The sequence below is a fragment of the Miscanthus floridulus genome, chromosome 1 (genome assembly GCF_019320115.1).
Source record: "Miscanthus floridulus cultivar M001 chromosome 1, ASM1932011v1, whole genome shotgun sequence".
NCBI classification, from domain to species: Eukaryota; Viridiplantae; Streptophyta; class Magnoliopsida; order Poales; family Poaceae; genus Miscanthus; species Miscanthus floridulus.
In genome coordinates this window covers 153,306,166-153,328,674 of record NC_089580.1, presented here as the reverse complement: position 1 = coordinate 153,328,674, position 22,509 = coordinate 153,306,166, and the positions used below count along the sequence as shown (strand labels likewise).

The 22,509-nt window shown below is 46.5% G+C and overlaps 2 protein-coding genes across 2 annotated transcripts; one reads left to right on the top strand and one right to left on the bottom strand.

Moving 5' to 3' along the window:
- Positions 1 to 9,348: 9,348 nt before the first annotated feature.
- LOC136544351 (protein IRON-RELATED TRANSCRIPTION FACTOR 3-like) lies at positions 9,349 to 12,046 on the top strand. The gene is made up of 5 exons (XM_066536549.1): positions 9,349 to 9,570; positions 9,691 to 9,815; positions 10,253 to 10,374; positions 11,042 to 11,169; positions 11,406 to 12,046. The coding sequence occupies exons 2-5, from the start codon at positions 9,745 to 9,747 to the stop codon at positions 11,898 to 11,900; spliced, it is 816 nt and encodes a 271-aa protein (XP_066392646.1). The 5' UTR covers positions 9,349 to 9,570; positions 9,691 to 9,744; the 3' UTR covers positions 11,901 to 12,046.
- A 186-nt stretch (positions 12,047 to 12,232) lies between these two features.
- LOC136544341 (protein GAMETE CELL DEFECTIVE 1, mitochondrial-like) lies at positions 12,233 to 17,574 on the bottom strand. Its single transcript, XM_066536543.1, has 3 exons — positions 16,952 to 17,574; positions 12,722 to 12,911; positions 12,233 to 12,644 (listed from the first exon to the last, which is right to left on the bottom strand). Exons 1-3 carry the CDS (start codon positions 17,506 to 17,508, stop codon positions 12,435 to 12,437), a joined length of 957 nt encoding a protein of 318 aa, XP_066392640.1. The 5' UTR covers positions 17,509 to 17,574; the 3' UTR covers positions 12,233 to 12,434.
- Positions 17,575 to 22,509: the final 4,935 nt, after the last annotated feature.

Sequence of the window (22,509 nt, the reverse complement as noted above, 5' to 3'; positions counted from 1 at the left end):
TGGGCAAAACACGCTCTGACCGGACGCTCCGGTCATACCGATCGGACGCTGGCCCTCAGCGTCCGGTCACTCGATGGACGCCACGCGTCACCAGCTTCAAACACAGTTCGTCAAATTCCAACGGCTACGAGACTGACCAGACGCTCTGGTCAAAACTTACCAGACGCTGAAGCCCCAGCGTCTGGTCATTTCCAGTAAGCTCCCCGAGGCATGTTTTTTTGACCGAACGTGTCTGGTCCACCTTGACCGGATGCAGACCAGCGTCCGGTGCTCAACCCTAGCTACTGTGCCGTCTGACAGCTCGACCGGACGCAGCCTTTCAGCGTCCGGTCGCTGAGTGACTCAGCGTCCGGTCAGTAGACCGACGCCAGCATCATTTCGACCAACTCCATTTCAACTCTAACTTCTTCACCCTTGCTCAAATGTGCCGACCACCAAGAATTTTGCATCCGGCGCAATAGAAAATAGACATTTCATTTTTCCAAAAGCGCCGAATCCCGCTTCGCAAGCTCGGCGGGAGGGAGAGAGGGACCCAAACCCATCTCAACCCTGCAAACACCTTGTGCACATGTGTTAGCATATTTTCACAAATATTATCAAGGGTGTTAGCACTCCACTAGATCCTAAATGCATATGCAATGAGTTAGAGCATCTAGTGGCACTTTGATAACCGCATTCCGATACGAGTTTCACTCCTCTTAATAGTATGGCTATCTATCCTAAATGTGATCACACTCACTAAGTGTCTTGATCACTAAAACAAAATGGCTTCTACATTTTATACCTTTGCCTTGAGCCTTTTGTTTTTTTCTTTCTTCTTTTCCAAGTTCAAGCATTTGATCATCACCATGCTATCACCATTGTCATGATCTTCGTCATTGCTTCATCACTTGGAGTAGTGCTACCTATCTCATAATCACTTTGATAAACTAGGTTAGCACTTAGGGTTTCATCAATTAACCAAAACCAAACTAGAGCTTTCAACATCCCATCGAAGATGAGTGCCCGGACTTCATTCGAGACCTCCATCAACTAGATGGAGGGCGTACTGGTGCTAGGTGCTGACCTGAACACCTTAGAAACGACCACCTAGGCGATGCTGTGAATCTGGTTGAGCTCCCCCTCGAGGGCACATTGCTCTTCAAGGGACTCCTTATCCCTCAGTTGCAGCAACCTGGTCAAGTCGGCTCTAGACCTTGTCCTTCGCCAACTCCTTTAGCGACATGCGGTCGGGATCTGTTGGGCCAGAGTAGGCCCACATCGACCGCCTCCTCTCCGCCAGTGGGGAGACTCAACTAATGGAGACGGGGATCCCGATCTTCCATCAGGTGATGGTAACTATCGTTGTGGCAAAGAATGACACCGATCTGGCTTTAGATCGAAAGATCGAACCCTGTAATCTTAGCACCACAGCTCCTCTGGTTATCAACCAAGTCACAGACCAGGTTGACCTCACCAAGAAGGCTAATTCTTGCCTGTGCAATGAAGAACACAAGCAAGAACAAGAAAGAACGCAACCAAATTGCAGATGAATGATTAAACTCATGAAGTTGGGGTCTCACAAACTGATGAATGGTGAAACTGTTCTTGACAGATTAATCTAAGCAAAACCCAAAACCTAATGACGGTGGTGGCATATGATTATAAAGGTCTTAGGATTGTCGCCTACCCTAGATGCGCCCCTAATGGGCCCAAACATGATACACGGCCCAATGGACCAAAAGGTGTTGCAGCACCCTGGCAGATTCTGGACCCTGACTTATTTTGATGATTCCCGTTGATTCCAAAGAGCTTTTGATGTGAAACCACTTGGATTGGTTTCCTTATCAAATTATCTTTCCATCCATATGTGGATCATCAAAAAAAGAGTCCGGATACATCCTAGGTGACCAGTTTAAGATAGACTAGTCCTGGATTCCGAGGCAGACTCGAACTTGAGTTATTTTGGGCCTCCACCTCGGGGACTCGAACCGAATTAGCCTCGGGCCTCCTTCTTGACTTGGACACCCTTGTTGGCCTCCTTTCCCTCTATCCCATGCACCACACATGGTCATATGCATGAGTGTCATGTCCTCATCATCCCCCCCCTTCTTGATGAAAAGCCGTCCTCGGCGTCGATTGTGCTTGAAACTGATCCTGCACAACATAAAGGAGAACAGGGTTGCGAGGACAAAGAAAACTAGAATAATTGTGAGAAGGAACATGACCATGTTTCCAAGTTTCTAGCATGTCATCTCGCATAAAAATTTCAGCAAGCATGTAGACTCCATGATCCGAATGCACACGATGTATGTCAACACTATCCTGCAAAAGATTAGAACTAACCAAAGACAATGCAGGAATAGATGGTCAAGCAAACATAGGTAGCAACCAACAATGCTCCCCTTCTTGAAAGTAAACTTGTTTCTTTAAGGAACATGAGAAAATGTTTGTATTATTATGGCTGCCCTCTAAACGATCATAATCTTGTACAACAAAAGGAGAATTCATATTATTACGAATGTATACTCGATGTATCATATATTATCCCTTGTTGTTATATCTGCCAATAACATGATATGTGTGTTTAGAAAACCAAGGCAAATCAGCATATTTAAAAAGGCTCTCTTCCAAATAATCTAGGTTACACAAAATATTAAATTTAATGTAACCCAAAGTATGTAAAGAAGACAACAGTTTGAACTCATCAATTTTAGTAGCAATATGAATAATATGTTTACTTTTAGCACAAGTCACTGGTTCTAAAACATGTAAAACTGAAGCATCTTCAACTAATTCATCTTTGTCACAAGGAACATCAAGCAAATTATCATGGGACAAAGATAAATCAAGAGAGAGTTCCACTAACAATTGCTCTATGACAGCATGGTTTGTGGAAAAATTTAGTACATTAAGACAATTTTCACCTTCTGTGAGTATAGGACCATGGGCATTACTTGTGTTATCAGCAGGAGTAATAGGTGCATGGTGAAGTGATGGTTCTGAATTTGCATATGAGGTTGTGAGCTCCTCATTTTCTTCCACGTCATCCTCTCGCTTATGTACATTATTCTGCAGAAGGTTAGTCATAGCAAGAGGAATAACAATAGACTCTTCCTCTAAATGGTGCACCTCAGCATACGAAGTCAAAACAGGAGGTGGATTAACAAAGGTTTCTCGCATAAGAAGTTTCATATCATTCCAAGTTTGAGGTTTATGAGAAGGATCTAAAGACTCCTACCAAGATAAAGCAGAATGTCGCAAAACACTAGTTGCATTTTTTACCTTCCTCCTTAGACACATAAAGTGAGTAGCAAATATGTTATCGATAGCAATTTCCCACTCCATGTACTCATCAGCACCTATTCCATCATAAGTCGGTGGATACGAACAACCTGTCATTGTAAATACAAAAACAAGGAACAAACGGTGAAAGTTATCCCTATCAAATGACTACGTGGTTGCAGTGGTGTCACTTTTCACAGCAAGTGGAAGCGTCTTACCAAGCTCTTACAAAGTCCTTACCAACGCAAGCAGTGGTGGTATAACCGGCGACTGGTTCGTGATACCTGTAAGGCAGTGGTACCGAGATTGCAAAGCCTTTTTTCTGTACTGATCTGAAGAATTTGTGGAGCTTGGAAGGCAAACAAAGAGTAATATGTATATCTGGCACACAAGTCAGTAACATAAAGTAATGCTGAATTATAGTCCAAAGTACTTATTCTCGTTGCTGGTCTAAAGTGTTGCAAGTACTAGGTGTATGACAAAAGTATGGTGGATAGCAAGGTGATAGGTGTGAGAAAAACAAGTATGGTGGATGGAGATAGCAACACAAACAAGGAACCACACAACACACGCTAACATAGCTCACTTTGGTCTTCTCTATGTGCTCCTCGAAATATTATTCCTCTTTTGCCCCTATCTTTTTTCTATTTTTTAGGCTGTCGTTTTTTTGAGAAATTTTGACTTTTTTATTTTATTTTTTTGATATTTTTCCTTTACTTAGGAGCACAAAATAAGTAACCAAAGAAAATATGAGCTCAAACAAGTGAAAGATGTGGCCTGTGGAATTTTCAGAAAACTGGATCAAAATCGATAAAAACCTTGTTACCACGAAAAGAGGATCTTGTGACCACTTTTTGACCAATCTAAAAATTTTGAACCCCAAAAAGGCAAGGGATAGACAGATCCGAAATTTTTTTCTAATCAATTTGCATATATGGAACGTCGAAAACAGAGTTCGTATGCGAAAACTAGACCAGTTTTAAGAATTAGCTCCGAATTAGAGGACAAAACAGAAACAATATGTACAAAATTGGTCACAACAGCCAAGATTTGATGAAAACGATAGGGGAAAACACACGAACTAGACTCTAACATGACCTAACTAGCAACAAGATCTCGACCAGGACACAAACTCAACACGACGGACTCTGAAACTAAAATATGCAAAGGCTATGGCGCGGAAGGTTCTAGAACAGGAAAAACAAGTATGGCATTGGACTATGGGACAAATGCGAAACACTCAAACTAGGGAATAAAAGTGAACCTAATGGTATACCTTAGCTCTGATACCACTTAATGGAGACGGGGATCCTGATCTTCTGTCAGGTGATGGTAATTATCGTTGTGGCAAAGAATGACACCGATCTGGCTTCAGATCGAAAGATCGAACCCTACAATCTTAGCACCATAGCTCCTCTGGTTATCAACCGAGTCACGGACCAAGTTGACCTCACTAAGAAGGCTAATTCCTGCCTGCGCAACGAAGAACACAAGCAAGAATAAGAAAGAACGCAACCAAATTGCAGATGAATGATTAAACTCACGAAGTTGGGGTCTCACAAACCGATAAGTAGTAAAACTGTTCTTAATAGATTAATCTAAGCAAAACCCAAAACCTAATGACGATAGTGGCATATGATTATAAAGGTCTTAGGGTCGTCGCCTACCCTAGACGCGCCCCCTAATGGGCCCAAACACGATACATGGCCCAATGGACCAAAAGAAGGTGTCACAGCACCCTGACAGATTTTGGACCCTAACTTATTACGACGATTCCCATTGATTCCGAAGAGCTTTTGATGTTAAACCACTTAGATTGGCTTCCTTATCAAATTATCTTTCTATCCATATGTGGATCATCGAAAACGGAGTCTGGATGCGTCCTGGGTGACCAGTTTAAGACAGACTGGTCCTGGATTCCGAGGCAGACTCGAACTTGAGTTGTTTTGGGCCTCCACCTCGGGGACTCAAACCGAATTAGCCTCGGGCCTCCTTCTTGACTTGGACACCCTTGCTGGCCTCCTTCCCCTCTATCCCATGCGCCACACATGGTCATATGCATGGGTGTCATGTCCTCATCATCAACGGTGGAAGAAGGTGTGGAATACCCATAGCCCATTGAGGCCGTGCTGCACCAGCTTCTGAAGCTCCGCCTCGATGACCTTTAGCTTGTTCTGCCGACTAGAGGGACCCCACGACCAGCTCTCCCGCCTTCTTCTAGTGAACGGCTAGAATGGAGCCTCCATTGGGTTCCTGATGTAGAACCACTCCTCATGCCACCCCTGATTAGAGTCGTAGGGGGAGTATGTGGGTAGGAGCCCAATGGCCTTGGCTTCTTCTGCAAGGCGAAGCCCCCAACCGGCGTGGTTCTGGGTGGCTTCCCCTCTGATAAGGCTCACCCGGTGAAGATCCACCAGAAGAGGTCCATGTGCGGTTCCATCCTGAGGAAGGCCTCGTAGACGGTGATGACAGCACCCCAGTCGGATTGAGGTGCTCAGCGCAAGAACCAGTGCATGGGATATTCTAGCCTGTGCTCGTGGAAGGCGAGGAAGGAGACAACCTCATTGGCCCGAGGTCACGGAACGACTTCCCCTAGCGTAGGAGCCCTCCAATGCGCCACCTCCTTTGGTAGGAGTAGCCCCTTCTCGACAAAAGCGGCCAGCACCGCCTCATCAACATTGGATGGCCTCCAGTTCGACATCACGCTCTAAATTCATGAACAAATTTGTGAGTTCTCCTCTCCCTCGCTTTACCCTCTCTCCTAGAAACCGCCATGGCGCACAAACGGGCTTGGCGAGAACGAAGAAGGAGGAGAGGCGACAGGTGGAGAAAGGTGAAGGAATGGGATGAAAACCCTCTCCCTTCCCCTATTTAATGAGGATGGGCATGCAGGGGGACGCACCCTGACTGATGAGACACGCCCTGCCCAATGAAATGACGCCTAGTTAAACAGGACGTGGCCTAGGGATGGCCCACCACTACCACAACCCGAGCATAGGAAATAAGGTGCAACCGCACGCAAATGGCCCTCCACCTTCCTAGGCAGGGCTTGGAAGGGCCCAACAACAGGATCTCCATCAAGGAGAGACCAACGGGTTTCTTGAGTAGATCGGATGGCTCAGGCAACTACCGAGAGATAGGTAAGGAGCAGTGGAACGCCCCGTGAGGACTATGTCGTCTCCGTCACGAACGACGGATACGGATCTCATTCGAACATATTCGATAAGAGCTCCTCAAACCCATCACTTAAGTCATCAATGTAACTTTACCAAACCTTACTTTTTTCTGATGCATGATCATTTATTTATCCTTTCTCATACACGCATTCACACATTCATTCATACAATCATTCATTCATCCCATACATCCAAAGCATTGCATATGCAAGTAATGCATCACAACGCTTCGTATTGCATCACGAAGTGGTAGTTGCCTCATTCAACATGAGCGACGACCGACCAGAGTTCGAAGGCCGGTCCGCGAAGGGCTCGAGGCCGCCTCGCATCAAATAGAGCTAGGGGAGAAAACACAGATGAACCCCAGCGCCCCTCGTCCGATATGCTCAGAAGCAGATAGGGTCATCTCGACCTTCTCGTTCGATCCTAACCTCAAGCCATGCCCACAGAATCTCTATCGAGGGGAGGCCAGCGGGCCACCTGAGTCGGTCTTCGGAACGACCTGGATATCTGTCGGGAGTCAGGTTAAGGAGCAGTGGAATGCCATATGAGGGCTATGTCGACCCTGTCATGAATGGTGGACCTAGATTCCGCTCGAATGTACCCGTTAGTGAGCTCACCGAGCGCGTCACTCGAGCCATCGAGGCAAGTGACGTTAGTTCAGCCCCTCCGATTGCGGAAATCGCGGATGGGGTAATGCACGGAACTAGACCAACCCCTACCAAATCCAATGGGGCTCAGGGGCTCGGGTCGCCTGACGCTGACTTAGGAAACCAACCGACCGCGCAAGTCGCGGGCGGGACAAACATGGGCGAACACCCTGATCGGCAGAAACACAGGAGTCTATGGCCCTAGGAAAGAGTACCAAGATACTCAGCCCCAACCGACTCATTAGTCGAACGCAGGCTCGGCGGCTACACATCGAGTGCGCTCACGCGTACCCGTTGACAAGTCAAAAAATCCCCCAAACGATTCTACCCAAATCGCCCGGGGCTCAGAGGCTACACCCACTGGGTGCGCTCGCGCGCACCCACTGGCAAAAATGAAAAATCCCCGAGACGATTCTACCTGAATCGCCCGGGGGCTCGGGGGCTCCTGTCGGGTTTATAAACCCGAGGTCCTTAATGGGCTCACTTCCCAGCAAAAGCTTGGCCTAGCAGACGGCATTATAAATGATGTGCAACTCCTGGGCCGTCCCAGATACCTAACGACAAGCCGGAAGAGCGATCCAGTCTCCGACTGGAAGGCCTAGCCAAGGAGGCGACGCCGCTCACTTCTGACTCCGACCCGCTTTTCCAATCGGGAATGCACCGAACCTCTGCTTATGGCTCTTCTCCGACCGGCGCGGTCGGAGCCGACTGAGAACGACCGACCGGGGACACCCGCTCAGCGAGGACCCAATAAATCAGACAGAGCAGATAAGGTAAGGCGCTCAAACCAACCGTAAATACCGAGGACCGTACCCTGCACACCTATAGGACGGTATTGCCAGCCCATGCCAAAAGGGTGCTTTCCAACCTTTTTGATATGTCAGAACACGAACAGTGTTGTGGACGTCGACATTTGTCCCACAGTATGGTAGGCGCCGACATTTGCCATACCAGAAAAAAACGATGGAGCCTGCCACATGCATCTAGGCGTCAAAAGTATTGTGGCCGCCGACAAACTGTCATGTACCCGATGACTTGGGCAACAAGACTAGGACACACACTCTCTCTCCTAAACTTGTAAGGCCGTCTCCTTCATCTATAAAAGAGGATGCGCTCTCTCCTAAAAGGAGGGCGATCATTCTGACTCTCTCTCTGCTTAGTTTTAGATATTTTGAGCACTCGAACAACTCTACTGGTCTAGAACTCTAAAGCTACACTGAGCATACGTTCCAATACTTAGCGTATGTTGGAGCTCCCGTCACTGTTGGCCCTTCGGTTCAGAGTCCGACCGGACCTTTAACACCACTGTCTTATTCTCAGTCGTTTGTAACCCCACAGCAAACTTTGAGCACCTGGACTCAGGAATAAAGTCACCGACCGACTGAAATTAGACGCACGTTGCCTGAACTATTATAAACCCTGTGTCATTGAGTGCCAGACCACATCCGATCACAACGTACGATAAAATTACAAATATTTACTTGTTGGTCACTTTTCGCACGGACCGGGTGGTAACCGGGAAATTGAACCGGTAGAACTTACTGTGCTCTGTGAAAGTGTGGTTGGAATATACAATATACGTACTCATCTGAATGTCGACACTGTCCACACGTACGCAGGACCCCAAGATATGTGTGATCAGAATCTCCATCAAATGCTGTCAGATCTCCGGGGATGTTGGTTTAATTTACTCTGGTCCTCTCCATCACGCATGTCAGCAGTGCCTAAGATGGTTTAACAATTACTCCTAATTCCAGCGATTGTGGATCGGGATGACGTGGCAAAGACACGACAACGACGTACGAGGTGAGAGGCAGTCTGCGAGAACGAGGCGTTGATGGCGCTTGGCTGAGTCGGATGGGAAGAGACAAGACGAAACGACAGCGCCAGCACAGCAGGGGTCCTCGGCGGCACGAGCGACGAGCCGCGGGCGGCGCGAGCCAGGCGCCAGCGGCCCCTGTGGCTGTGGGTGGCAGCGTGGAGGCTCGTGGCCGCCACACCCGCTGCAGCGCCACAGGAGGCGCGTGCGCCGAGCCGTGGTCCGTGGAGGAGCACGCGGCAGCACGCGCCAGGCGGGAGCGCCGGAGGGTGCCGCCCACGCGTGCCCGTCCCCCCAAACCCTCCGCGTCCCGCACGCCCCACCCAGGCACCCACCACCTACCTTCCTGGCCCGCGGGTCAGCCGAGCCCACCGGCGCCGAACGGAACGCGGCACGAGCCGTTACGTGGCCACGCCGCGCGGGACCCACCGCCCTCCTCTTTTTCTGTTTCTTTTTCTCCTCCTCCTCCTCACGCCGCCCGTCCTCTCCAAGAAGAAGAGCAGCGAACGACGACCAGGACTCCAGGGAGGAGCGTGCGCCTTCCTAACCCTAGGTCCCTAGCTCGGCACCCCGCACCCTCCCGCAGCGAGATCCAAGCCCGACAATCTCGTCGTCGCGCTTGCACCGTTCCGCAGTGCAACGTCCGCGTCTTCGAATCCAGGTACCTATCGTTTGCCTGCTGACTGCTGTTGGTGTGGCTGGAGAGGTGCTGTTGCCACGCCTCAGGGGAGATGAACGGGCTACTGATTGATTGATTTATTGGTCCGGTCATGGCTCGTAGGTCTCTGCAGGAGGGTGGAGAGGAGGAGGTTTCTGGCAGGATTTGCCCAACCCAATGGTTCCATCCGAGAGGGGGAGCGTCGCCACCGCCGTCAGCACGCCTACAGCCGACAAGCTGCTCCATGGGTAAGAGTGTTAGTAATTCATAAACATTTAGTCCCCTCGGACTGGAATGGAACGTTCAGATTTCATTCCTTTGGAGGCCGTGGTTCCATTGGGTGATACGGTATGTTGCAGAGTTTTGTCTGTGTGTGTTCTGTCTTGTGTCCTCCGGTAGATTATCGAGTTAATGGCACTATGCAACAGTATTGGTATCCAAGAAGTTAGTTCTTGTAACAAAGTAATGGGATTAGTGTAGGATTAAGCACAGCTTGGGTCAAGTGCTGTACAATTCTGCATTATCTGTACAGCTCCTATCAGTTAGGCTGCTGTAAAATTGCATTGTTGTTTCCTGCCAATTTCATTTTTGTCTTTCCTCGTGGGAATGAAATGGGCATGAAAGCGGCTGCTTGTGTCAAGACTTGTTGCTGAACATGCTGTTCTGTTTACCTCGTCTCGCGTAGGCCTATCTCTGGCAAGAAGAAGTGCAAAAAACCAGCCCCGAGGAAGATTCATAAAGCTGAGAGGGAGAAGCTTAAACGAGACCACCTAAATGATCTCTTCGTCGAGCTGGGTAATATGCTAGGTGAGTATCTATATTGCGAAGCACATTGTTTCAGGTGCCAAATCTGTGAATGGCCCATATATACGCTACTCTTCTTAGTCTCAATGTTGCAATCTGAAGTACCATTGCTTCAGAGCTCATGTTTGTCATTTGATGTTTCTGAATTTGCATGATGGTGTGATGTATGAAATGTCAGTTGTCACAGACCACTTTCTGAATTGTAGCTGTTTTTGCATGTACGATTGAGGCCAGGCGCAGGGGTTTTTTCAGTCCCAATGCTGTCAAAACTTTGTTTGGTAATAACAGAGCTCACATGGTTCCACAATGTGTCATGTAATTGCATTGCTCGTAAAAGTATTTGGGTTATAATCACATCAATCAACTTTCATCTTTGAAGTCCCACCTCCTGGATTAGCTTATAAAGTAGTCTAGTCTTCTCAAGAAGAGCATGGGCATGGACCACTGAGAGTGTACGAATATGGCTAACATCTTATTACTTATTAGACTTGAATTTTCTTGTTCTTTTAATTGAAACTTGGATTCATGTTTAACCTTGAACCCTGACCATTTACTTTGTGTGTTTTGAACACAACCCGGAACCTGCTCTTTCCTTTGCATTCATAACGTTTTATACTACTCAATTTTGCTATGGGGCAATTTCCTGATCACATTTAGTCTACCTTTGCAGAAGCAGATAGACAGAGCAATGGGAAGGCATGCATACTGACTGACACTACTCGGATACTAAGAGAGTTGCTTGTTCAAGTAGATGCTCTTCGAAAGGAACATAGCAACCTACAGAACGAGTCTCATTATGTAAGCCTTTTTTTTCTTTTAATATGTAAACTAAGAATTGACTTATCGGCAGTTGTGCTGTTGCCCTTTGTCTAGCAAACTTTGTTATCTGATTTTATCCACTATAAATGCTCTATGTAAATGCCTAAGCCAACTCATCATTATGTTGAATATTTGGCTTGTCACGCTACCTTTGTTGCATCTTCCAGCATGATTTAATAGTTATTTATCATCTATATTTCCTTTTTGGGAAACAGGTCACAATGGAGAGGAATGAGATGCAGGATGAAAACGGCATGCTCCGCAAAGAAATTTCAGAGCTTCAAAACGAGTTGACAATGCGGGTTTCAGGCAGTCCAGCAGGTTGGGGCCATGACACCGCCAGATCAGACCCCCCTCTTCCTCACTCAACCGCAGTGTTCTCATCGGAGCAGGCAATGCAACCACCCACCATTGCAAGCATTGTATTCCCCTTGCAGCAGCCACTGGCACCATCAGCAATGACCGAGCCGCCTTATGCTGCACCACCACTGGAACTGAAGCTCTTCCCAGAAGTGGCATCTGCCGAAGGCCATGAGCCATGTGAAGACCAGGAAGCTCCCAGCTATGTGGCACGACCACAGGCAAGGTACCCAACGCAATCGGCCTCATGGCCTGTAAGCCTGTTCTCTGGCCTTCCAAGAATGGAAGATGAGCAATGCAGTAGCAGCACAACCGGCAGCAGCAAGGCGGCTAGCACAGATAGAGAATGAGTGGATCAGCTCCGACAATCAAAGAGTTTCTGTTTTGAGTATACTGGGTGTACTGACAGCACAAGCTGTGTGCATGTAAATATGAACCTCCTTTTTGGATCTCAGAAAGATAGATTATACTCTAATGGAAATAGTACCCTCTCATTGCAATCTTTGTTGATAGATTTCTGTAAATGTGGATTGATCCTGTTGGCACTTTGCATGATGATGTTAAGAGCCTTGGATGATCAACGTTTTGATACAGTATAGCAAAACTTGGCCAGTGGCCATCAAACCAGAATGTTGTATTAACATCTGATAATTATCAACTACAGAATAGTAGTAACTAGTAAGCTTAAACGGTTCCATTCTGGTTAATCAGACAGCATCACATTCATTACAAAAGCACACGACCCAGAAGGGATGAGAAAATTCATCATGTTCTTTGCAAGGAGTTATCCACCATACATTTTAAGCCAAAATGAAAGGGGGAAAAAAAACAGGCCTGTTTGAACACCAGTGAAATCAGCAAAAGATATGGTTTGTTGAACATCATTATGGCCGATTTCCTCTGAAGGAGGAACTAGAGGCGATTGCAGGAGTTTCTTCCCTGTATGGCTGGGTTGCAGGATCACTCACACTTGGTAATCTTTGCACACTCCCCTTTCCTTTTCTTGCGTTGGGACCAATTTCTTCAATCATATACTTCCATCCATCGATAGGACGTCTCCGACTAAAAATGTGTGTTTTGATGAAGCTAGCAATCTGCAATTGCATTTTTTACATCAATTTGGAAACAGTTTCAACAAGAACATTGGGTGTAGGAAGTATAATTTGTGGACCTGCTGTTTACTAAAAGCAATTCGCCTTTCAAATTCTTGGAGAAGAATGTCATCTTCTCGCTGCGAGATATCCCATATGTTCCCATCCTGTCCTCTTGAGGTAGTTTCCCAACCATCAGGCTTGGTTTTGATCTCAGTAGTGCTCGGGATCTTGGAATCACCAAAATCAGTGTTGCCAGAATCAAAGATACTGCATCCAAACAGGACCATAAGCAAATAACAGAATCAACGAAACACAGAATATAACCAAAAAATTAGGTGTGTGCCACACAATGCCAAACCAATCATACATCATAATTCATAAATTTGCTACCAGAAGAAGACAACTAACAGTTATAAATGATTTTATAGTACACAAAACCTTTATAAGCATCTGAATGCTCCAAAGAAACAAGGCACAATGGGGAAAGTTTGTCCGTTGATAAGCAATAGTAACAATAAGAGAGCAAAAGAAATATTGCATTGCTACAATGTAGGGGATGTGCATCGGTCAGTCAATCTGTCATGCTAGTTTATGTTGCCCAGTGCTGTTCCAAATAGGTCATCAGAAGCAATATCTGAATAAAACTAGTATGCAGTAGGAGCAGCAGACCATCAACTGCAGTGCTTACTATTACCTAAACAATAATTATATTCAAATCAGGCAAAGAAATGTGATAAGTACCAAATACAAGATAAACCTCCACAGTACAGATTATTCTCAATGTAATTCTGCTAATTGTACGTTTGGCAACATGTGACAGTGATTGTAATTTGGTTGTCCAAGCACATCACACAATAATGCAATGTGTAATTTGTCCATCAGGACTCATGCAGTGAACAGATTTAACGTGTGATTTGTGCATCAGGAATTCAGGATCCAAGCATGAACAGTGAAATGGTTTTCACCAAAATCTCAATTGCAGTATAGCAGTTAAGAAACTTCAACATGTTCCAATTTGACATGCAACAGATACTTTCAACCATATATTATACAGCACCACAATATGCTAGCAAAAAATTGTTGTGCTCCACTGAGTAGTCCACCGACAATCAACAGGAATCGTGACAGAACAATATAACAAATGAGATGCCAATCAATCTTCTTCCCTAGATATGTACCTGACACATTTATCACAGTTACTATAACCTATGTATGCATTTGGCACATTTCCATAAGTTGTTTAAAGGTTGGAATCTCGAGGCTTTTACCTGTGTACCCTTAAAAAAGATGCCACACTCTTGCGTACCCTTCAAAAGTTGGTCGTCACCTACATGCCCTCGCTCGAACTTTTCTTTTCCCTCACGCCATTCCGTCGGCATTTGCTCCTAACGGTGGGTAACAGCTCTGGAGAATGACTCAGTTGCCCTTGGGCTTGTATGGGCGTCTGAACTTTTTCATTTCCCCTGTGCCATTGCCAGGCCAACTGACAAAATTGTAAACGTTTCTGAATTTTTTTAATACAAAAAACTTACTGTCCATACCGCCGTATGCAACCAGGAGGCTAAACTCGGTAAAATGCTGTAACTATGCTTTTTCTCCTTCCTCCAACGTTTGTATAGACTAGTTCAAAGCATGCAAGGCCGGACAAGGAAATTTTAGCTTCCTTTGACCAAAATTTCAAGACGATGCTGAAGGCAAAGTCAATTTCCCACACCTCTCTCTCGCTCCTTTTTTTTTCGTCACGTGCGTACATGCATGTTCAGGATCCAAGAATCAGGCACTGTTAATTTTTTCTTTCACTGGCATACATTCAAAGCTAAGACTAAATTATACTACTACTAGTATAGCTATGAAAAGGGGTATCAGTGGAATAGTGTACTCTCCGTATATAATGTCACATAAATATATGTGCGGTAATTATAATAAAATATATAGAATCAACCTGATAGAATTGAATCAGCCGGCGCAGAATATTCGGATCAAAGAATCTGCTACATGTGTACATTTTGGTAGTAAAACGCAATGAATAAAGTGGTAAAAACGCAATGAATAAAGTGGTGCGTAAATGAATCAAGCAATAATTCAAGTGGGTCAGAATTCAATAAGACAATGCAAATAAAACCGGATGCGATTCGAATAATCGGCGTGTAGATATTGTGGGATCCTTGGTGTAGTAATTAAGGTGTAGTAGTAATATTGACGGATATATAACGCTGCACAGTAATAAATATATTTAAACAATGCAATATGGATGATCAGAATCCGAGAGAATATTCGGATCAGCAGCATCTCCTGCGTTTACAAATAAATTTGAACGTTTCCGGTTTTGGCAGTAATAAAAACCGATTAATTGTGCGTAACTTACTTGCACCGTTCTCAAATGGAATGGATTCCGCACAGGATTGGTGGGACTATATGTTGCCATTACTGTGCGCACCTGCCGTCTACGTACTAGCTAAGATTCCTAACCGTAATAACCGTTTCAGTGTACCATTTCACTCATTAATTTGTGCTAGTATACTAATCATTGATTTCTGTAATTGATTTATTTCCTTCACTTGGAGTATCAAATACGCATAGATAGATGTACCGTCTAGTCTAGGACTACAAGCACCAAAAATGAGCTGATTTTGACAAAACCCACATCCTTTTATTTGCCTACTACACCTACACTAGATCATTACCCCCTGAAAGCTGGGATCAAGAGAGAGACGCTATCGTCGTGGTGGTCGTGGCACAGCGCTGAAAATTCAGCCGCTGTATATAAAGGAACGGCAGGGTGACACGCACGAACGCATCAGGCGGCGTGCCGCTGACTCATCAGCCATCATCGACGACAGACCCATGGCGGATCGATGGGCTACAAGGATATGCATATACACACGCATCACCATTGCTTGCTATAGAGCAACCAACACACGCATCACCATTGGCCTGGCGATGGCACAGGGGAAACGAAAAAGTTCAGACGCCCATACAAGCCCAAGGGCAACTGAGTCATTCTCCAGAGCCGTTACCCACCGTTAGGAGCAAATGCCGACGGAATGGCGTGAGGGAAAAGAAAAGTTCGAGCGAGGGCATGTAGGTGACGACCAACTTTTGAGGGGTACGCAGGAGTGTGGCATCTTTTTTAAGGGTACACAGGTAAAAGCCTCTGGAATCTCCTTGCAAAATATAGGAGAACCGTAGGCCAATACCAGGCCCTTCCCTGGGCACGCTCAACCAACGTGACCATACAGGGCCCCCAAGTTTTGTCTATATGCTACTACTAACTAGTATACTTAGTAGCAAATTGTACCATGGTCCGCTCACAATTTCCTTCTTGAAACTCCCTGGAAGAATGTCACCTGAGCATAAAACTCTTTCCTTCATCTTTCTTAGTAGCAAATTGAGAAGATTCATACACAATTCTCTTGCGTGTTTAGAAAAAAAATGATAATAATTCCATTTCAAGAATGTTAGAATAACGACACTTTTCAAGGAATCTGAGATCCTTAATACATAGTCAGGAACTGGTAATTAAGAGTTTGCATAATTATGTTCAAACAACATGTACAATCCCTATTCTATTTGAAAATGTTTGTGCAACACATTTAAAATTCTAATAATTATTATTTTATTTTGACTGTTATGTTAAAGGTCGATTTTAGTATAGATCCCATGGATTACTATATTTTCAAAGTTTTGCCAAGGACATGAGAAGATCCTTGGAAAGCAAGTTCTGAGTATAATTCAATGTAATCATATTGTATACAAATAAAAAGTGTACCTGATCTTGCAAATTAAAAGAGCGTACCCAGTGCAGAGAGCTCCCGCTCTGTGCGGGGTCTGGGGAAGGGTGTCAGTGGCAAGCCTTACCCTCGCCTGTGCAATGCGAGGAGACCGCGACTCGAACCTAGGACCTTCCGGTCAGATGCGGTTAGACTCTACCGCTTGCACTAGGCCCGCCCTTCAAAAGGACAGACCCAGTGCTGGAGGCTACCACATGAGTGGGGTCTGGGGAAGGGAAAAACCGAGGCGCCTTCCCCGGCAAAATCTGCTGAGAGGCTGCTTCGAACCCACGACCTGGTGACTCAGTGAGACAGCTCTCGCCACTGCACCCGGTGACTCAGTGATCTTGCAAATTCTAAAGAATTTTTAACGTTGGGGACCTGGGATAATCCAAGGCAGACCTTTTCCACCAATAACCACAATCCTCACAAGCAAATCAAATTTAAGCAAGGAATGCGAGAACATGAAGCAACAACAGGTAAAGATCGTAATATCGTTCAGATATAAAGATGAAAGTTACTAGAGTAGCAACGCACTCTGAGCACGAGTCGAGCAGCCGGTCGATATCGTCAGCGCCGCCTCCCCCACCGCCGAGTCGCGCCTCCTCCATCTTCTCGATCTCCTTCACCCAAAGCGCGGCGTGCACCCGCTGCTTCCTGGTCCTGTAATCGTCGGCTTGCGCCTTCTTCCTCGCCGCGGCGCCGCCCTCCCCGCCTTCCGCCGCGCGAGACGCGCGCTGCGGCTGGCCCCGCCTCGACGCGGCGCGGCGCTCGGCCCAGCGCTCGTCCATGTCCGCCACGAAGGCCTTCGTGTCTGGGTCCACCTCGGCAGCTATGGCCGGGACGGAGGACGCCGAGGCCGAGGCCGAGGCGGGAGACTCCCACGGCGCGGCGGGCGCTGGGGAGGAGGCGGGGGAGTCGCCCGGGAGCCATGCGGTCTCCCACGCGTCGTTCCACTCGTCGTTGCCGGTGGCCGCGGGACGGGGCGGCGGTGGAGTGCGACGGTGGGAGGAGAGACGGCGGAGGCCGGAGGTGGACAAAGAGGCGGCGGTATTGGGGATGGGGCGGCGAAGGGCGCGCCGCAGGGAGTGCATGGTGTATGTTCGGCGGAATGCCGCGCAGAGCGTTGCAACTAGCGAACGTCGGAACTAGGATGTGCAAGTCCGCGATGGGTTTTTCCGTGCTTCGGTTCGGACGCTATTCGGAGAAGGCCGAATGGCTAAGGGCACTTTCGTCAATGCAACAACAAAAAAAAAACTGATGTGCCTCTCAATCGCAGGTATCGGCTTCGCAGGTCGTTAAGCCTTTCTCAGCTGTATACATGACCAACGGGCCGGCACGGCCCGAAGGGGTCAGGCCGGGGCGGGCGTCGTGCCTAACCAACGATATTTTTTTAATTATTTTTAAAATTATTATTTTTTTTCCAAAACTAATACTTTTGGACGTGTCTGTTTGCACGGCGTGGCAAATTTACATTGTCGTGCCATGCATGGGGTGAGGCAGGGGGCAGCCAACGGCTGTGGCGACCGCTGACGTAGTAGGTCTGATACGCCACCCGTTACGCGCGCGGCGGGCCTGCCACGCCATACATCACGGCGCGGCAACCTCTTGTACCCGGCCTCGCTTCCCTTTCTCTCTCTCTCACTCGGCCCGTTTGAACCGGTTGGAGAGAGGAGTCGCGCCCGCCGCCGTGTCACCACGCCGCTCCCGCCCGCCACGCCGTGCCACATCGCGCCACCACACCATGCCGTGCCCACCCGCCACGCCCGCCGCGCCGCCACCACGCCACGCTCGGCCGGCGAGCCCGTGGTCGTCCCGCCCAGCGCGCCCACGCTTGACGCGCCCCGCCCGGCGCGACCCCGGCCGCCGCGCCCGCCGCCATGTGCCAGTCCTCCCTGACTCCATCTCCATCTCCCCCTGTCTTGTTGCCTCCTTTACTGCCGCCGCCGCCCCTCCATCTCTCCACTGCCGCGCGCCGCCCGTCCTCGTCACTGTTCCTCCATCTCTCCGTACTGTCTCGAGCCGTGAAGGACATTGCTGCGTTGCCCATCGTTGTCCTCCAGAAGGGGGATTGTAGCCGCCCTCTAGAAGTAGGCCGCTACCGGCCGGCCATTGCCGCCGGCGGGCATCTCCTTTGTATTGGTGGATTATGGTGACCCATAATCTTTGTCGAGGTAATGCTCTTCTGCATCTCTGTCAATTTTTTTGCTAGGGTTAGGATTCAAATTTAGTTTGACTAGATAGAGATTTATACAATTAGTTAGCAAAGATATTTAGTGAAGTTAGTAAATATAAGTTATGTATAGTTTTGCAGTTAGCTAGATATGTATAGTTAGTAAAGTTACTTAGTATAGTAAGTATATGTATTAATATTAGTGTGTTTAGTGTAGTTAGTTAGTATAGTTAGTTAGAATTGTTGGTATAGGTATTAATATTAGATTGGTTAGTATAGTTATTTAGTATAGGTGTAGTCAATTAGGTAGTACGCACTATGATTTCGATGACCTATGAAGTTTCTGAAACGCTTTTGTAGATGGATTGTTGTGTTAGAGTTTTCTACAGAGGAAGTGTTATAAGAGAAGATGGTATATTTGAGGATATGGAAGAAGAATTGGAATGGTTTGATAAACCTCCTAGCTTCAATGACCTTTGTGTCCGTTTGAATACAAAGTTTGGTGGTGATTTCACACTGAAGGAGAGGTTTGATACTAGGAAGACTAGGACACACTATGTCCTGATGTCTTTGCGTGACCCTGCTCACTAGTCCCGCTATAATAGGGTGCTCCAAGGTTCCAATGTGCCCATGGCTGAGGTGGTGGTGGAGAATGGGTATAGGATGCAGGATGTCCGGGCCCGTCTATTGACGGTGTTGGAGGCAATGAGCAAGAATTAGGGGTCGAAGGGGAAGCAACTCAGAGTAACATGGATTTGGACGGTCAGTTGACGCAGGAGCAGTTTCATTCAAGTCAAGTAGGTTGTATAAGTAATGACTTTGATGTGAACGAGTTCAAACTGGAAGAGGAGGAGGAGGACAGGATCGGTGATATAGTTAGCAGTGATTCGGATGATTCAGATAATGACTAGGGAGGTAGACATGATATGCCCACACCAGTTGATGACATGCCAGTACCTGTTTACTGTATGCCATTACCAGTACCAACTGAAGTTTTGCATGCTATCCAGGCTTTGGGTAGACTAATCATAGATTTGCTAGTAGATGATACCCCCTATGATTCATGGGGCAGAATTAGTGAAGCGCAGCAGTATGTTCCACCACTACCTTACACAACGACTAAGCTTGAGCAACTAAGGTCGATGAACATACCTTTTAGGGGCATTTCGAACTATAGGGATGTCAGCATGACGGATATGGTAGTTTATGACACCGGTCTCCAAATGTGTAGGAAATCATTGTATGACCATGAGAAAGAAATTCTTAGTAAGGGGATAATATTCAATACAATGTCAGAAATGAAGCTCTTCCTTCAAGACTATGCTGTGTATCACCATAGGTCGTACAACATTACTCATTCGGACTAGGAGTTGAGGTACCACGTGATATGCAAAAACGGTTGTATGTGGAGGTTAAATGCACGAAAGAGACAGAGTGATGGCAAGTGGAGGATAAGTAAAGTGGTCAAACCCCACACTTGCCTAACAAATAGGGGGAAGGAAAATCATCAGCAGCTCACTGCATGTTACCTTGCCTGTCGTATATTGGGACTCGTTGATGACAATAACGACATTTTGATGTCTTCATTACAACAGTCCATATCTAGATTCGTTAAGTATGATGTGAAGTACATAAAGGCTTGGCATGCTAAGTAAATTACCTTGACGATTCATTGGGGTAGTTGGGAGGAAGCGTACAATAGGATGAACCGCATCTTATGTGCAATGCATTACTACAACCCTGGCTTGAAATGATTTGTGGACACCGAAGGGATGTGTTTTTAGGACCCTCTCTTGCCTCCTTCCTTGCCCTCTCCTCCTCTAACGCCCTTCATCTCTCCAATCCCCATTTGTTAAGCCCAACATCGACCGGGTTACGAATACCACACTATCTAGCAAACTCACGTATCTTGTTTTTGTGATGTTTAATGAATAGGTTGACGTAGTCAGGTCCATATCCCCTCTTCCCTGTAATTACTTGCCTTCCCTTCAGTTTATCCAAGAACTTAGCTTGACCATCATAACATTCCCACCTGCATTTCCTAGTGCTCTGTTCAAACAAAAAATTATATCATATATGTCTTAGCAAAAGAAACAGAATACGATTTCATGTTTACCACAAAAATAACCAATCTTATCATAGTCAACAATATGGCCGCAATAATGGCCTATTCCAAGCTCTGAAGGGACTAGACCATAGTTGGATTTAACACCACATTCGCACTTGACTGGAGGTGCTTTGTAAATTAACCTTTCTTTCTTCTTTTCCTTTGCCTTTGGTGGCTCCGACCATTGATTCTTAGGGCCGTAGAGCCACTCATTGAAACGACACTTCGTAAATCCATAACGCTACAAGAGAATACATTAGTATACGCACACATATAGAGATAAACATTTAAATAGATATACTTTCCACTTACTTCGTGTTTGTTTGAACACACAAACTCCAACATATTCTTAGGGTTTATCATAGCTCGCTCTCCGCATTCGCACAGAGGAGGTTCCTCGAGTCGTCTAATTGTGGCTAGGTGCTTCTCCTTAGCTGTCATTGGTGGGGGTTAGGGGGTGGAACCCTGTGATAGAACTGCCTAAAATAACGCACTTATAGAGGCACTCGTCTTCCACTGACACTAAGCACCCCAAGAGCGAGCTACATCAGGCGGGTTCCATCGGGCACACCCCAAGGGAGATCCCAAAAGATCCACATTTTTCCCCAAGGATCCAATAATGAGAATGAGTTACAATACTTAATTCATTTCATACATCCAAAGTTCTTAGAAATTCATTATTACACTGCCAAATTCAGAGTGTGGAATATTAAACAGCAGAATGATAATAAATATCTATCGATAATGAACAAGGATCCATCTGTGCTCACCAAAAGAATCCTTCACACAATGGTACTCCTCAAGTTGAACCTACAACAGGGGTAAATAAACCCTGAGTACATAATGTACTCACAAGACTTGTCCGACTAGTGGGAATAATTTCCCGACTCCAAGGAATATGCAAGCTTTATTGTCTATTGGGTTTCTTTTTGCAGAAAGCAATTCTAGTAGTGAATCCTTATTTATGTTATTATTAGCTATCATGATTAATTCTTTATCTAGCTGTCAGTGCAGAAAGTGACCAACATGTAAATATTTATAGTTTTGCCGTATGTTGTGATCGGAGGTAGCCTAGCACTCAATGACATAGGGTTTATACTGGTTCAGGCAACGTGCCCTATGTCCAGTTTGAGTCGGTCGATGACTTTATTCCTGAGCCTAGGTGCTCGAAGTTTGCAATAGGGTTACAAATGAGAAGGAGAAAGATGGAGGGTACAAGAGGTCTGGTCGGACTCTGGTCAAAGAAGCCAAGAGCGACAGGAGCTCTGCTATGTGCTATGTGTTCGAGTGTGTGCTTGAGGTTTGAACTTGGTAGTTCTGTTGTTGTGTACTAGTGAACTTGATCGATCTGAATCAATTTAGCTGTTGGAAGAGAGCGTATCCACTTTTATAGATGAAGGGGATGGCCTTACAAGTGAGAGGGAGAGAGTACGTTCGCTGCTAAGTCTTGCTGCCCATGCCAGTAGGTACAAGATGATGGTAGGCGCCCATAATACTGTTGAATGTTAGATGCACGTGGGAGGTCATGTCGTCTTCTTCAGGTGTGGCAGATGTCGGTACCTACTATACTATTGATGCCGAGAGGTATGCAGGGAGTTTTACCATGTTCACCTAGCATGGTAAATGCCGGCAGCCACAACACTGTCGATGCCTCAGAGGCACGTGGGGGGGGGGGGCGTTACCGTATTTGTCTAGTATGGGCGTTGATGGCGCCCATAACACTATAGGGGAAAATGTCGGCGCCTACAACACTGCTTGCGTTCTGTCATGCTAGAGAGGTCATAGGGTACTGTCCTATAGGTGTATAGGGTACGA

What these genes read in the sequence shown, in the direction of transcription:
- LOC136544351 (XM_066536549.1), top strand. Translation starts at nt 9,745, where the DNA reads ATGGTTCCATCCGAGAGGGGGAGCGTCGCCACCGCCGTCAGCACGCCT. An exon ending in GCCGACAAGCTGCTCCATGG is followed by an intron (nt 9,816 to 10,252) that starts GTAAGAGTGTTA and finishes CGTCTCGCGTAG; the next exon opens with GCCTATCTCTGGCAAGAAGA. An exon ending in TACAGAACGAGTCTCATTAT is followed by an intron (nt 11,170 to 11,405) that starts GTAAGCCTTTTT and finishes TTTGGGAAACAG; the next exon opens with GTCACAATGGAGAGGAATGA.
- LOC136544341 (XM_066536543.1), bottom strand. Translation starts at nt 17,508, where the DNA reads ATGCACTCCCTGCGGCGCGCCCTTCGCCGCCCCATCCCCAATACCGCC. An exon ending in CTGCTCGACTCGTGCTCAGA is followed by an intron (nt 12,912 to 16,951) that starts GTGCGTTGCTAC and finishes GTTTGGATGCAG; the next exon opens with TATCTTTGATTCTGGCAACA. An exon ending in TTGCTTTTAGTAAACAGCAG is followed by an intron (nt 12,645 to 12,721) that starts GTCCACAAATTA and finishes ATGCAATTGCAG; the next exon opens with ATTGCTAGCTTCATCAAAAC.